Source organism: Plectropomus leopardus, chromosome 14, assembly GCF_008729295.1.
Source record: "Plectropomus leopardus isolate mb chromosome 14, YSFRI_Pleo_2.0, whole genome shotgun sequence".
NCBI lineage: Eukaryota > Metazoa > Chordata > Actinopteri > Perciformes > Serranidae > Plectropomus > Plectropomus leopardus.
Genome location: NC_056476.1, coordinates 28,276,664 through 28,291,805, shown reverse-complemented (window position 1 = coordinate 28,291,805; position 15,142 = coordinate 28,276,664). Strand labels below are relative to the sequence as shown.

The 15,142-nt window shown below is 37.2% G+C and overlaps 1 protein-coding gene and 1 non-coding gene across 2 annotated transcripts; one reads left to right on the top strand and one right to left on the bottom strand.

Annotated features, from left to right (window-relative positions):
• The first annotated feature begins 1,466 nt into the window (after positions 1-1,466).
• Positions 1,467-1,548, top strand: trnas-gcu. Its single transcript has one exon. It is a non-coding gene; the product is annotated as a tRNA-Ser (tRNA).
• Positions 1,549-2,999: 1,451 nt separating this feature from the next.
• Positions 3,000-14,860, bottom strand: gjb9a (gap junction protein beta 9a). The gene is made up of 4 exons (XM_042501032.1): positions 14,717-14,860; positions 8,552-8,764; positions 5,822-6,123; positions 3,000-5,221 (listed from the first exon to the last, which is right to left on the bottom strand). The coding sequence occupies exons 2-4, from the start codon at positions 8,720-8,722 to the stop codon at positions 4,879-4,881; spliced, it is 816 nt and encodes a 271-aa protein (XP_042356966.1). The 5' UTR covers positions 8,723-8,764; positions 14,717-14,860; the 3' UTR covers positions 3,000-4,878.
• Between the last annotated feature and the right edge of the window lie 282 nt (positions 14,861-15,142).

Here is a 15,142-nt window from a genome sequence, read left to right as displayed (position 1 = left end):
AAAATTTAGATGAATATAATAAGACTGCCCCATTTACCATCAGCACTTTTCTAGAAAAAAAGACCAGAAAAAAAAACAAAGTTTAATAATATTTCCTATCAAAACTTGATGCTGACCTGCTCCTGCTGACTTAATGATGGAGTTGCTTGCCTTGATTATTTTTTTTTACTTATTTAGTTTGAGGGCGAGGTACTGTAGAGCATAACTTTATTTCTTGTGGTCTTTTGTTATGAGTTTAACCCTTTCAGGCATAGTGGTCACTGCAGTAGACAGCTAATTAATCTCTTAAAAGCAAGATGGCTGACTGGACACAAGAAATGTTGCTCAGGAATGTTTTGCCAATCCTTCCATAGTAGGAGATCCTTGCACTTACATAAAATTTAGTAACATCAAGCAACATTAAAGGAGCAATTGATACTTTTACTGCAACTTCAGTGCTCTTGAAGATACATCATCTGCAGTAACTTTTTTTGTTGCTTAAACCAGTTAATTTACATTATTAGAATGTAACCAGAAGTGTTTGTAACAAAAACAGTACAATATATGTATTCTTTTATTTTATTAGAAAAAAACTTAATTGAAAAAAAAGTTTCAGCAGGGAGAATTGTGTGGGGAGGCGAGGAAGAGGAAGGAGCTGAATGAGGGAGAGGAGTAAAAAGAGAGAGGGGGTAAGAAAGGCAAGGTCCAACACTTTTGCTTTGCATTTAACAGAATTAGAAAATGTCAAAATATGTGAACGCACTAGTAGTAATAATATATTGTTATAGTTTGACACATTATATTTAAATGTATGTTTTGGTTTTACGTGAAAACTCTCATGCATGCTTTTCACCTAAGTGGACAAAAGCTCTGAGAAATGTATGTTGTTGTTTTTTTTTAAAAGAACTTCATTTTTTCCATGCCTGAAGAGGAATAAAGACACTTGACTGAAGTACTCATAATTCATGCATTAAATCTCCACTATCAGTCATTTTATAAGCCTTTAGAAATGTGAGAGGTTTGTCTGCAGGGTATCACTAAATTGTCCTGGGCTGGTCTTGAACCTGCAGCTGTGAACTGTAGGAGGGTCATTAGCTTTAGTGTTCCATCAGTTTGTTTTCATGAAGTTGTGCAATTCTGAGCAGACAAATTTTAAAGACTGGTCAAATCTAAAGCAGTTAAGCCTGAGATATTCTGACTTTATTTTTTCTCATGTACAAAATGAAGACAAAAATTATCCGCAGGTAAACTTTAACAATAAAGTGTCAGAAAAGTTAACATGAGTTAATTTCTCTTAAAAAAACAAGCATGTAAAATACAGCAGAGCTTTTGTTTAACTGTTAAAAACATGTCCCCAAAAGTCATGGCCCCTAGCAAAGAAGCACAGACACCATACACTTAAATAAAACACCTAAACAATATAAAACCCACCCACACGGATGTCGTCATTTCCGGTTAAATTAGCGTTCTACAACAGAGCATGCGCAGACGAGGTGGCCGAGTGGTTAAGGCGATGGACTGCTAATCCATTGTGCTCTGCACGCGTGGGTTCGAATCCCATCCTCGTCGGAGTTTTTTATTTTGTTTTTAATGGTAATTACACAAATAACACAAAAGATGACTCAAATCTATCACCGAAAACAATATGCCTAAAATAGATTACATCAAACATTAAAATAGCGCTTTGATAAGTCACAGAATCCAGTTTATATCAGCGTTCATATACCGAAAAATGAGTGAGAACTCCGTTTTAGGGGTTTTCAGGACGCACTTGAATCAACAACTGTTTGTTGGTTTGCCTCGTGTCCGTGTGTTTAGTGTACCTGCGCCGTCACATGAACAGCTGTGTTCACGGCCGCCTGCACGTGATTGGATACAACGTGACAGGGCTGCGCGAGCGGTGACGTGTACTCTTATCTTGATGATTGATCAATAAGCTAAGGCTTCTTCCTCAGTCCCTTTACAAAATTTAAAACGTATCCTTCGATAAAGTCCCCTAAATGTCCGCAGATAGACACTGTAGATGCAATTGGATTCTTTTAACTTGGAGAATGCTGCCATCTAGTGGAGAAAAGACATAATATAACTTGTCAGTCCACATTTTTACTGCAGTGCTTCTTAACAAAATGCTCCATTTAACCCTTTGACACTTGAGCAAATTGGCTTGACTTCTTTCAAAAAAAACCCACGAGAACAAGGAAATGAGCTACAAAAGAAGAAATGACCCCCCAAATTAGCAAAAATTAGTAAAACTTACAAGAAAATTAACTGAAAATTGGTATTGAATAAATAAATAAAAACAAAACACTTGGAAAAGTGCTTAAAAATGTCTAGTCAAGTCTAACATAATTTAAAATATGTAATTATGATTATAAATATAGTATTTTCCCTATTTTTTCCTCAAAACATTTTTTCCCTAGCTTTTCAAAAAATAATTTCTAAATCTGCGAATTTCTTGCAATTTGTAGAATATTTCTTTACAAGTTGCTTGTTGCCGTTTTCCTATGTTTCTATGTTTGACCCCAAAAAATAAATAAATAAATAGATTTCACAAAAATCATACCAATTTGCTCAGGGTTCAGAGGTTTAAATACTTGAGAAAGGCATCTGATTATTCATTAAAAGTGATGCCACTCCAGGTTACAAAGGGTTAACCAACAAAATAAATTAATCCATTTGCACCATAGGCTATTTTAATGAAAAGTAACGGTGTATAAAACAAAGATAATGAAGGCTGAATTCCATTTAGCTGTGTCAGTATCAAGATCCTGGTTTCATGCCCCCTGAATCTCTTAAACTGAAGCATTTGTTGAGGAATTTCTTGGGTTTTTAACTTACAGACACCAAACTCAGTATATACTTACAATATTAAATGTAACATGAATCTCTCTATTAACACCTACTGCTAAATTAGAGGCCTTTCCTGTCTCTGATATTGGGAGCAGCATCACCTGCCCTGCATATCTGTGGTGAAACATACAGTAATAGAATAGAGTTTTCTGCAAAGAAAAACAGTCACAGCGCTTTTTAGCATTTTAATTTACAGACAATCAAATATAGAATAACTGCATGGGTCAATAAAAGCAAGTCGTAAAAGAAAATATTGGACCATATCATGATATTCCAGTTGAATAACCTGCTTTTTCTCAGAGAATTTAACCAAAGATAAAAGTATAAATGACCTTGTCCTGTAACATCACTCCACCAGCTCAGCTAGTGCCCAGCCTGTACAACAAACTGGTTAGAAATGTCCTCTCAGCAAATATTCAAATCTAGCAGGGTCCCCGCAGAGCCTTAAAAAGTCTTAAAGGTGTTGAATTAATCAATCTAAAAAGCAGGCCTTGATTTGTCTTAAAATGTCTTAAAGTATTTTTTTCTAAGTCATAAAAAATATTGTATGAATCTTTTTATCTGATATTGACACATTTCTAAAAATAACTAAAAATAAGTCCTATTTTTCATTACAGTGAATATTTGGGCAAAAATTCTCCCTGACCCCAAGTAGTTGGTAGTACCCCAATTTATGTTAGAATTAAATCAGTGTGTCTTTTTTCCCTTGTTTGCACAAAATATTACCTTGTGGATCCTCTACTCACTCCATACTCGTCAAATACCATGTCAGTGATCTCGGCATCAGATAAAGAAACAAAGAGGCACCTTTCACAGCAGTATGATACATCCTGGACGGATTCAGTTTTGGAGGCAGGGGGCAACAACCAACCCCCTTAAATCCTATTGCTTTGTCAGTGGACATCGGCGTTGGAGGCTGATGCACACAGTCATTCTCTGTGGTGGTATGAAATACACTGGCTGGCAGCAGTTAGTATTGCCAAAAAACTCTTACAGTGGGGCCCAAAAATACCTTTTCCTATTGACTTACATTGTAAAAGAGATGTATGTAAATCAATGGAAGCATTTTTATTTATTTTTATCATGTGATAAACCCTTCAAAATGGCTTGTTTCATGACTTATTTCAATGTTGGGAAGCTGATCAATTCAGTCTGATAACATTTGGAAAGTGTAGAAGAGCCACAACATTAAATCATTTTATCCCCCCTCAAGACAGCAGAGCACTGAACTAAACTGGCAGTACCTAGCATGTCATATTTGGACATGAAGATCCACTGACAAAACTGCGGTATTTGATGATTTGGGATGAGAATGTGTTGCTTGTGCGAGCAATATAATAACTTTTATTTTCAGTGCACAAGTTTGCCTATTATCTTACGCAAACAATATCATAACTTGTTACCAAAACATAATTAACTTAAGCTCACAAAAAGAGTTAAATTTCACTGTTCTGGGCATCAGCTCAGCAAATCCCTGTTGACATTTTGGTCCCTTTTGTTGAAAAAAAAAAAAAAGCATGAACAAACACAGCAGCGGAAGCCTTTTCTCAGTCACACAATTAAAAAAACTATTAACAGCTCTGAAGATACCAAGAAAAGTGCTGCAATTTACCATACTTACAGTGAGGTGTTATATGTAATGTGACATACCTGACATATTGACACTGAATCATGATCAACAGCAATCAAGCAGCAATGCCTTCAAACACAATTGCAATATCACAACACGTATAAAAGCCAGCTCCTGGATGTCTGTCTTTGTATTGTCAGCTATCAGCTGGTACAAAGGTAGAAATGTGACATCCGGACATAGTAACATCAGCAGTCCTTTTCTTTTTACAGTGTTCTACAGCAAACAACCAGCCAGTGTTGGAGGGCCGTCCAACGGAAAGTCACAAATGTTTCATGATCAGCTGGGTCACAGGATCACAATACACAGTTAAAATCTCAGTAAAATCAGTCTTGCTTTAATATCGTTATCAGGTGACTTCTGGTCCTGTCATTTGGCCACCTGTACAGAATGAACCTGTGGTTTGGACACCCTGAGTCCTACAGGGTCGTGCTGATGCCTCCTTCTCTGATCTTCTCCCTCTTGTTTAAACTGAGCTGGCTGTCTGACAGCCTTGGATCAGTTTTAGAATACTGGGACCTGGGCGGTGCCATGTTGGTTAACTCATGATGGTCAGCGAATAGGATGCGTTCATTGTCATGGCGCACGCTTACCAGCTTGGAGATGCGTTTGCCGATGAGATAAATCATCTCGCAGATACACATGAAGATGCAAAGCGCACTGGAAATAACCATGAACAACATGAAGATCTTTTTCTCCGTTGGACGACTGATGAAGCAGTCCACGGTGTTGGGGCAGGGCTCCAGGGAACACTTGGATAACCTGAAAGAAAAGAGTAGACAAGATTAAACGGAGGAAAAAAAACATAATTTCAGTAGAGTGAGTTCTGCTACTTTCTAATTTTCATTTTCCGTTATGGTTTCAGGTTGTCCGTCTATCCAAATTCCTGTCACCTTGAGAGAATTTCTTTAAATTTGGCACAAATATCCACTTGGACTCGAGAATCAACTAGTTAGATTTCAATACTGAAAGGTAAAAGGTCAAGGTCTCTGTGACCTTACACCCATCTCATTTTAGTGAAAGTAATATCAAGAAAACCTTGAGGGAATTTCTTTAAATTTGGCATAAACATCCTTTTTTAGTCAAGGTTGAACTGGTCATGTCGACCTTATGTATGTCTCATTTCATGAAAGTGATATCTCATAAACGCCTTAACAGGATTTTTTCCAAATTTGTTCACAAAGATCTAGGTCACCGTGACCTTGCATCTGTCTCATGTACGGGATGTCTCAAGAACAACTGGAGGGAATTTCTTAAATTTTGGCACAAACGTCCACTTGGAACTCACGGATGACCTGACTCAAATTTGGGGGTAAGGTCGAGGCCACTGTGACCTTGTTCTGAGCATGATATGAGCATTACCTAGGCAGATCATATCCATGGTATATCCGATAGAGGATGTAAAGAAATGATGTGTCGAATCCAGCTTTGAAGACCAAACTCAGCAGATAGGTCCACCACAGACCCCCTCTCTTCTTGCCAGGGTTGGCGTACAGGTGAGAGCCTTGGTGCAGTTCCACATACTTCCTGTCTTTTCCTTCGCGGTATTTGACGTGAGCCATCACCATCAGAGACGGGCAGGTGACAAAAATCAGCTGCAGCGCCCACAAACGGATGTGGGAGATGGGGAAGATGTGGTCATAGCAGATGTTGGTGCAGCCAGGCTGGAAAACAATATATGTTTTTAAAAAATGTGTTGCAATAGCTTTTTCTATAATGACTGTAATATTTTAGATGGGTAAAATGAGTAATAGCACAGGTTGTTGTATTTGTGCCTGAGATAAAAACAAGGAACCTTGGAGTTTCAAAGAGACAACATTGTTGTTTCCTACCACAGGTAATGCAACTGTCGCAAAATGATGAATACAAAACAAAACCATAGTTCTGCCATAACTAAATATCATCTGGAGGATCTGATAAAGGTTATAATGCCACCATACAGGTAAAATATTACAATGCATCTAAGCTGCAGCCCTTTTCGGGAATCTGGGAAATAGTGAAACCTTAACAAAAAGAGAGAAATATTCCAACAGCAGTACTTTTCACTGAAAGACTAGAAGACAATTATAAAATGAGCATTCTGCTGTATATTTCTATTATGTTAACGAGCTATGGACTAAAAGAAAGCAATATTATTAAAATATTGCCTTTAATAAATAGTGATGATGGACTACCAGTTACCTTGTGCTGACATTGAACTGTATGCTTGAGCAAACCTCAGATATGTTACATCTATATGTTTCATAGGAATCATATCAACATTTCTTAAATGTAATATATATGCTGATTCTTTCAACAGAAAGTGGAGAGGATGGTTGGTGACTCCTAGATGAGACGCTGCCATGCTGCAGACCACTGTTTGAAACTAACCAACAATATAAGCTGTTGTTTTTTAGTGAGTCATCATCACTGTTTCTAGCAGCTTTTTGCCCCCAAACATAGGTGTTTTTTTTTTAGCAACCCCTTGCTGTGTTTATAGCAATAAAGATCGTGCCACAAAAAACAGTTGTTTTTTAACCCTGACCATGAGGCATTTGCTGGGATCTTGGCAGGAAAAGCAGTTAACTTTTACTGTGACAGGGCTTCTTCAAACATGAATGGAAGTAGTTTTTTTGTGCCTAAAAGTAACCCCCAATTTCTCAAAGTTTGTTAAAGTAATAACCCGTCTAACTCTGCCTCTGATTGACTTACCCTGGCATTCTAACCCTAACTAATCCCACTCCTCTGCCTAAACCTAACCAATCCAACCTATGAAGGCAACAAGTAATTGTCAGTCAGGGAGAGAAAGGAAAGCCAGTCCTTTGTTATCCAAGGATTTGCAAATTTGCTTCCAGGATAACCCTGATGACATTGTTGAGGATGTTCACTCAGATTTTCGAAAGCACGCTCAACAGCCACACCAGATGTTACTGTTTTCATGGGTTGAGTCACAAGTAAACTGATATTAAAACTAAAATCAGTGGAATTCTTTTTTGAAAAGGTGCATTATGTAAGATCTGGCCGTAATTTTAGTTTGAAGCATTCATAAAATGAATAAACCTTATCAACAGAGTGTGAATAAGTAACACCTCTGACGTTATGGCCAAAATGCCTATGTATTGTACTGCGGAGATATCCACTGTTAAGCAGCCAGGGACTAGCCGTCGCTTCTGTAATAATACATCCTGGCCTGAGAGGTGCTAGTGAGTCACTGCAGCCTCTAATGAGCCGCAGGAGAGACTGAAGAAATTAAGCCAGCAGTAGCATAGAACCAATGGATACAGTGAAGTTACAGTCTCAGTGAATAAGTGTGTAAGAATCACAGCGATGGCAGAAGCTGCTTGAAAACTGTTATCCCAATCACAAGCAGCTCCTGCAAAGAGGCAACGTTCAGCAACAAAGAAAAGAAGCAATGTAAGAATATGCAAAACGAGAGTAAATATTGGTGTGGCTTTCCAGCGCTTTAGACAGCTTTTGGAGAGTAAAGGGTGCAGTTTAATGCTGAACTTGCTTTGAAACTGTGGGCTTACAGTTCACCATGAACTTTTCAAAAGGGTGATGTGACTGTTCTCTTGTTACTGTGGCGTTGCTAAAACTCAGCTAAGCTAAAAAGCTATAAAGTAAATTATACACACAAACGCCACATGTGAAGAACAGAAGACAGCAGCCTTATTTTGGGCCGCTGTATTCTTGCTCTGCTGTCAGTTATGAGTTGCCTTTATCTATAACTAATTACTGTATATTGCAGTTGTATGGACACAGTAGTAGACCAACGTTTAAAGGGTGAAATTTTGCCCCCTACTCAGTTGGTCTGGGTGGCTGGAACTTACACAATACACCTTGAACATGTCAGTCAAGTCAGTTTTATTTATAAAGTCCATTGTGACAATCACAGTTTGCCTCAGATGGCTTTATAGCGTATGACATCCCTGTGTCCTTAGATCTTCACACCGACTATAAAGTGTGAAAATAAAAATAAAAAAAGTAAGAGCCAACTAACAAACCAGTAAGGAACAAATCAGTTCACATACTGGCATAATTTTTATGTGGTATGTCGTGGCTACAGAAGTGTTCGCACAGAAAAAAATAGTGTCGTCCACATGTTGATCTTACCTGTCGAGTGTTACAAACAAAGTCTTTGCTTTCATCACCCCAAACCCTCTGTGCTGCCACCACAAACACCAGGACACGGAACACAAACACCATGGACAGCCAAATCCTCCCGAACGCAGTGGAGTATTTATTGACTCCACTCAGCAGACTCTCCAGTCCCGACCAGTTCATCACTGTGGCTGCACTGGCCTGGCCGATACACACAAGAGCACCCTGCCAAAGAGACAGAAACAAGGGTTATGTTTCCACGTCCTTCAGAGAAGATCATAGCTGAATTACTATTGCGTGCTTTTAGCTTCAGTGGTGCTTTTAACCCTTTAACACCAAGTCTGACATCAGTTTTCTTGTGTTGCATTTTTCCAGCATTTAACCTGAGAAAAATTGGTTTGGTATCTTTCAAAAACACAGAAAAATACATGAGAAACTGGGCAAGAAAAGTCATGAAAAAAAGAGTAAAAAAGTGACGAGAAAATAATCTGAAAATTAGCTGAGGAAAACAGAAAAGAAAAGAAAAAACGAAAAATGATAAAACATCTGGTTAAAATGTATTTTTGTCAGCACATTATTAATCGGTCATTTTTTCAGTTTTATTTTATTTTTTTCTTATTTTGGGGTAATTTCCTTGTAATTTATTTTACTCTATTTTTTTGCTAATTTTTGGTGCATTTTTGTTCATTGGCTTTTTGCCCTCTTACCATGTTTTTCAAAAGAAATTAAGCCAAATTGCTCAGGTTTCAACTGATTAATTTGTTTCACTCCATACCACAGTGATGTCAAATGTAGGCTTGCTATGGTTTTGGATTAGCCACATCTTGCCTGATCCAACAGATACAAGCAGGTTACATAGAGACACAGCAGCTCATCTTGGTGTATCTGAGACAGCTTGTCTGGGCTTGCTTGACATATTTCATTGAATCAGATCCTTCAGAGAAGTGACATTTAGAAACAGATTTTTTCCGTGTGTATGTGTTTCACCATTATACTGATGTAAACGGATAATTGAGCTGAAAGCCTCCTGACTTTGTCAGTGCTTTAAAAGTTGTTTTCAGGATTATTAACATCAGTTTTTCTTGATTGCCAAGACCCAATATGTGAAACTGGAATCAACTTGATCCATCAAGTTGATTCCAGTTTCCATCCTTCATCCATCCTCATCTTCCTAGCCCAGCAGGAGTCTCCTCTTGTTAACACTGATCTCACAGAAAGACCCCAGACTCTATTGGATTCACTATGTTAAACAAGAGGAGAACATCTATTCACAGTTGATAGAATTACTTGGATAGTTATGAATCTCTAAGGCCATGTTTAGACGAAAACGGTGACGTCATTGTTTTAAAAGGATTCGCGCATGAAGTAGGTTAAATAGCTTGCGAAAGGTGTCTCAATGCAGCACTAGGAAACTGATGTTAATTCAGATTTTAAAGGGTAAATTGTGTTGCTCTTTATAACTTCAGAAATGTCATTGGACCAAATAGATCAAATCCCGACAGTGATTCCACTGCTCCCCCTCTTCCATCATCCTGGCAGAGGAAACAACGTGCTTTGTGAAAGTATGATTGCGCTCTTAGGGATGTGGGACTCGAATAAAGTTATAATGAGACCTTTCAAGCTATTGTTAATGTTAATAGTCACATCTGTGCTTCTCTTAATATGACACGTCAGAATGTCTGCTGAGAGAAATGGCTGTTATTGTCAGAGTGACACTGACAAAGCAAATTGCCTCAATTCTGTTCCAGCGTCACATAATAAAGCGCTCTCTAAAGTTATCAGATCTGCGTGGCAGCAGTGTAACACAATGATGCCGATATCTTTAAGATGGAATTGCTACTGAAAACAGCCTCATGGTATCACATGGCAAATGCAGTAAGCCTCACTGTCCCTGGATTTTGAAGTTAGTGTTTAATGTTTCCACCACATTATGTGCATTCAGACACACAGTTTGCACATGTTGTATTTAAGTGCTGCATTTGTATAAAAAAGTGAACAAAACTTGTAATTCCACCATAATTTAAAAATACATTTTTAAAAGCAAATTCAAGACCTACCATCTTAGTTTGGCTTTTAATTGCACTTGATGCAATTAAATGATCTATTGACTTTTTATCGAAACATTTTAGTCTGTTTCACAGTTTTACTACTTTCTATATCATTTCATTATTTTTAACATAATAATTTATTATTTGACTTTGTGCCGTTATCCTGTCATTTACCTCTTATTTACAGTTTGAGTATTTTACTTATTTCTCTGTTATTATTACTATTATAATTTAGCATTTATTTATTACTTTGTGTGTTTATTTATTACGTATTTATCAATTTTTATTTATAGGTTTCGTCCTCCCTCAGGTGTTTCCTCACTTGTGGTAGCGTCTCCTCAGTTCCTGGTTTTAGTGAGTACTCCTTTTAATTTTATTGTTTTTATTGAAATGTTTGTTTGTGTGTGTGTGTTTTTGTGCGTGCACATGTGTGCACATACACGTGCAAGCTTGATTCTAGTTTTACTGTATGAAGCACTTAGTGTTACAGTTTGTTTGTATTAATAGTGCTATACAAAAAAAGTCTGATTTTTGTTTGCTGTGTGTTTTTCTGAATTCTGTATTTGTCTCTACACTCGATTGTGGACGCTGTTAATTCTGTCCACACAGCTGCCGTGTGTGTGTTTAACAGTAAGCATCACTGCTTTTCTGTTCTTGTCTGCTGCAGCTGAATGATCACAGTGGGAACATTGGCATGTGTGCCAAGGAAATGAGCTTTGTGAATGAAACAGTCTTGTGTCGTTTGTCCAGTATAAATAAAACTTCAATCATAAATCTCCCAGCACGTGTTACACAGTTGAGATTATCTGGATGTGTGTGTGTGTGTGTGTGTGTGTGTGTGTGTGTGTGTTTAACAAATCCATCTTTGTCTTTGCAGACTAAGTCTAATGTTCTCCATGTAACTCTCATGGTTTCCATATGTGTCAGGTATTAAACAGATAGCAATACAACACTCCTTTATCTATTGTGCTAATCTAATTTCCAGTTCAGTTAGTGTAAAAACAACAACAGATACAACTTTGTTTAAAATGTGTATCTCATTCAGTGTTTCAAGTTCCTGTTTGCTGTAGTCAAATAACAAACTCAAGGGCAGAACACATTTAAAAACTGTAATCAAGTTGAATTTAAAGGGACAGTTAACACTAAAATCAAAACTACATATTTTTACTCTTACCTGTAGTGCTATTTGTTAGTCTGGATTTTCTGGTGTGAGTTGCAAAGTTTTGCAGATATCAGCTGTAGAGATGTCTGCCGTCTCTCTGATATAATGGAAGTATATGGCACTCAGCTTGTGGTGCTCAAAGTGTCAAAATGAATAAATAAAATAATGGTAAAAAAATAATACTTAATGATTTCTACAGAAATCTTGTTGTGAACAGTTTCATTCAGGACCTCTTTTTCTTATTTTACACTAGCCAACTGGATCATCACACAGACAGAAGAATGCACCTACCGCTAACTCACCTAGCTAACATACAGTCCACCCAAGGAGGACGCCATTAATGTTTATGTCTTGCACTGTCGCGAGTCTTTCATCCATGAGTAGGTGCATGCTTCCCTCTGCACAGTAATACGGAAGGTAGGTGTCGACAGAAAATAGTTCCTACATGAAACATCATCACAGGGTCTGTGGATTATCTTGAGTAACCATTTGTGGATAGAGTTTTTCAAATGTATTTTTTGGCACTTTAAACACCACAAACCAAGTGCCATTTAGTTCCGTTATATTGGCGAGACAACAGACATCTCTATGGCTGATATGTCCAACACTCAGCAACTCATAACAAAACTATCTAGATTGATAAACAGCTCAGAAGTTAAGAGGAAAAAATAAGATTTTTCGATTTGCGGGGGTGCTGTCCCTTCAAGGTATTTTTTGGGTCATTTTTTACTCAGTGATCACAGTGAAGTCCCACCACATTAGTGGTCATAAAGAGAATCCATATGTGATTTCCCACCGAGCAGTGAACGTTCCCACAACGTTAGCTAACGCTACCTACAAGCAGCAAAAATGTTTTCAAAAGACACTCTGATCTAATGCTCAAAGAACATTTCAAGGATGTTTATCATTTCAAATAATGGTCCTCTAAGGTTAAATGCTGACTAAGACGTAACATTATAACTGCAACATTCTGAGGATGTTTTGGTGATGTTGAGCGGTGACAGATCATAGAGTGGTCTATAAAAATGTTCCCACAGTGTTATATGAGAACGTTTTTTCAAGTAACATTCAGAAAATGTTATTGAGGACTGAGATTACAGACCTTTTGTAATGTAATGTATTGTGATATATTAACTAAATAAATCTATAATATATATATATATATATATATATATATATATATATATATATATATATATATATATATATATATATATTTATTTATTTATTTTTTTTTTCTTTGATGTTTATAAAGAATGTTGCCCCAACTTTAAGAAGAACGTTCTGGGAACCAAAAGAAAACTTGCCACTGAAAACGTTATGAAAACATTCAGTGGTTGCACTGTACCATTCTCAGAAGGTTTTTAGAAACAAAAATTGCTAGCTGGGTTGTAACACCACCCACAGGTCTGTTTCTGGCAGTGGTGTAGTTGAGGGTATACGCAGGTACACAGGGTATAAACGCCTCTTTTTCTGCTTGTTTGCAGTATAAGTACACGTATATGCTAAAAAGCCTGTGGAATATACAGGAGCGTATACCCACTTCTTGGGAATCTACCTGTCTGCGTAGTGGTACATCCACCTTATCAACGACCTCTACACTGCTGCTTTCTGGAGCAGCGCAGAATCGCACTCTGTTTAGAAACAAGTGAAATATTTAGATTTGAGTAAACAGCAGTGGTTCAGCGCTGAGGACTTTTCAGTGTTAACACTTTAACCTCTGGATTCCTCAAAATCTGTCACTTAGTTTAGGTTGAAAAAATAGTTTTTTTTGCAGCAGTGAGGCTTCTGGGGATAGTCCTCTGGCACTGACTTTTATTTAACATGAAATCTGGTCCAATAAGTGCCACATATTCCCCTGCTCTTTGTATGTTGAGACCATTTCAGATTTTACATTATTTTTTATATTTTTAACCTCCAACAGGTAACAGCTGCTTGAGCCCTTTGAAACCTGGATCAACAGGAAGAAAATGGCAATAACAAACTTGGCAAAAAATGTTGCACAAATTGCAATATATTAGTACAATGTGACAAGAAAATTACCTTAAAAATTAGTTTTAGAAAAGTAAGGAGGATAATTTGAAAATAATCAAAAAATAGGGAAAATATCCCCAAAAAACTCTTATATTATTTTAAAATTATGTTAGAAAAAATATTATAAAAAATAAAATAAAGCAAATATATATTTTGACTTTTCGGACTTTTTAGGTCATTTTCTTGTTTTTCACTTGTTTTGATTTATTTTTATTTTAGTATGTTTTTAATTTTCGTGTATTACTTTCTCACTCATTTTTGGGCCATGTCTTGTCAAGTTGCTCATTGCACTCTCCCTATGTTTTTAAAGGAAATCAAACCAATTTTGGGTTTTTTTTTCAGGTTTTAAAGGGTCAAATACCCAATGTCAGTGTAGAAAATGTAAATGAAAATTACCTGTGTTGTTTGTTTGAAGGAATATAGGAACAAATTAAAACATGCAAATACATGGTATGGTAAACAGTGATGTTCAGAAAGCTATTTTGATCACAGGATAACATTAAATCAGGCATTTCCACCATGTGGCATAGTATTTAAGTAGATTGCTTGATATACACCAGTGTGTGTGTGGCAATGTTTACTTAACTTTAAAGAGGTCCACATCCCACAGTGCCTTTTCCTGTGCTAAATCTACAGTTTAGGCTTCATGGAAAACCACTTTTTCCTTATTCTGATTGCTCAACATCTTGTGTCTGAGTCATAGGAAAGGGAAGTGAATCCCCTTTGTGTCTCTTTTAAAGGTTTTCCGCATATCTTCGCATAAATACCTACTTGTACAACCTTGAGTTAGGGTGAAAAGAAGGAACACAGCATTAGTGTAACTCAGCGTGTGTTCAATTTAAACACAGCTGGTAACAGTCTTTGTTTACCGTTCAGTCCTGTCTTTAAACATGTGAGACAAAATTAATGAAAATCCAACAAAAAATAACTTACCTAGCACCAAAGCCAAATCCCCAAGCCCAATGTGTCGACACCAGCAGGAGAAGATTAAAACACAGCAGTACAGTTAAAGAAAGTGAAGTCAAAAGTAGTTAAAAGTATTCCACTGCTTTTTCTTTCTCTGTGTGTCTGCTCTCTCGCCCTTCCCTCAGAAATCCTGCCAAACCAGATTCAGCAGCTGCTACGTCACACACACACACACACACACACACACAAACTTTGCATGCTGTGTCTTGTCAGACTCCACTCCCTGTTGGCCATGTAACCATACACCTTATAAATAGGTAAAGAAACACATGAGCTGTATTGAGCAGGGTGACAAAACATCCATCACTGCTGATCAGAATGTGTGTGTGTTAGTATGTGTGTGTGTGGGTCCATGGGTGTGTGTGTAGGAAAAAGAGAGTAAAGAGAGAGAGA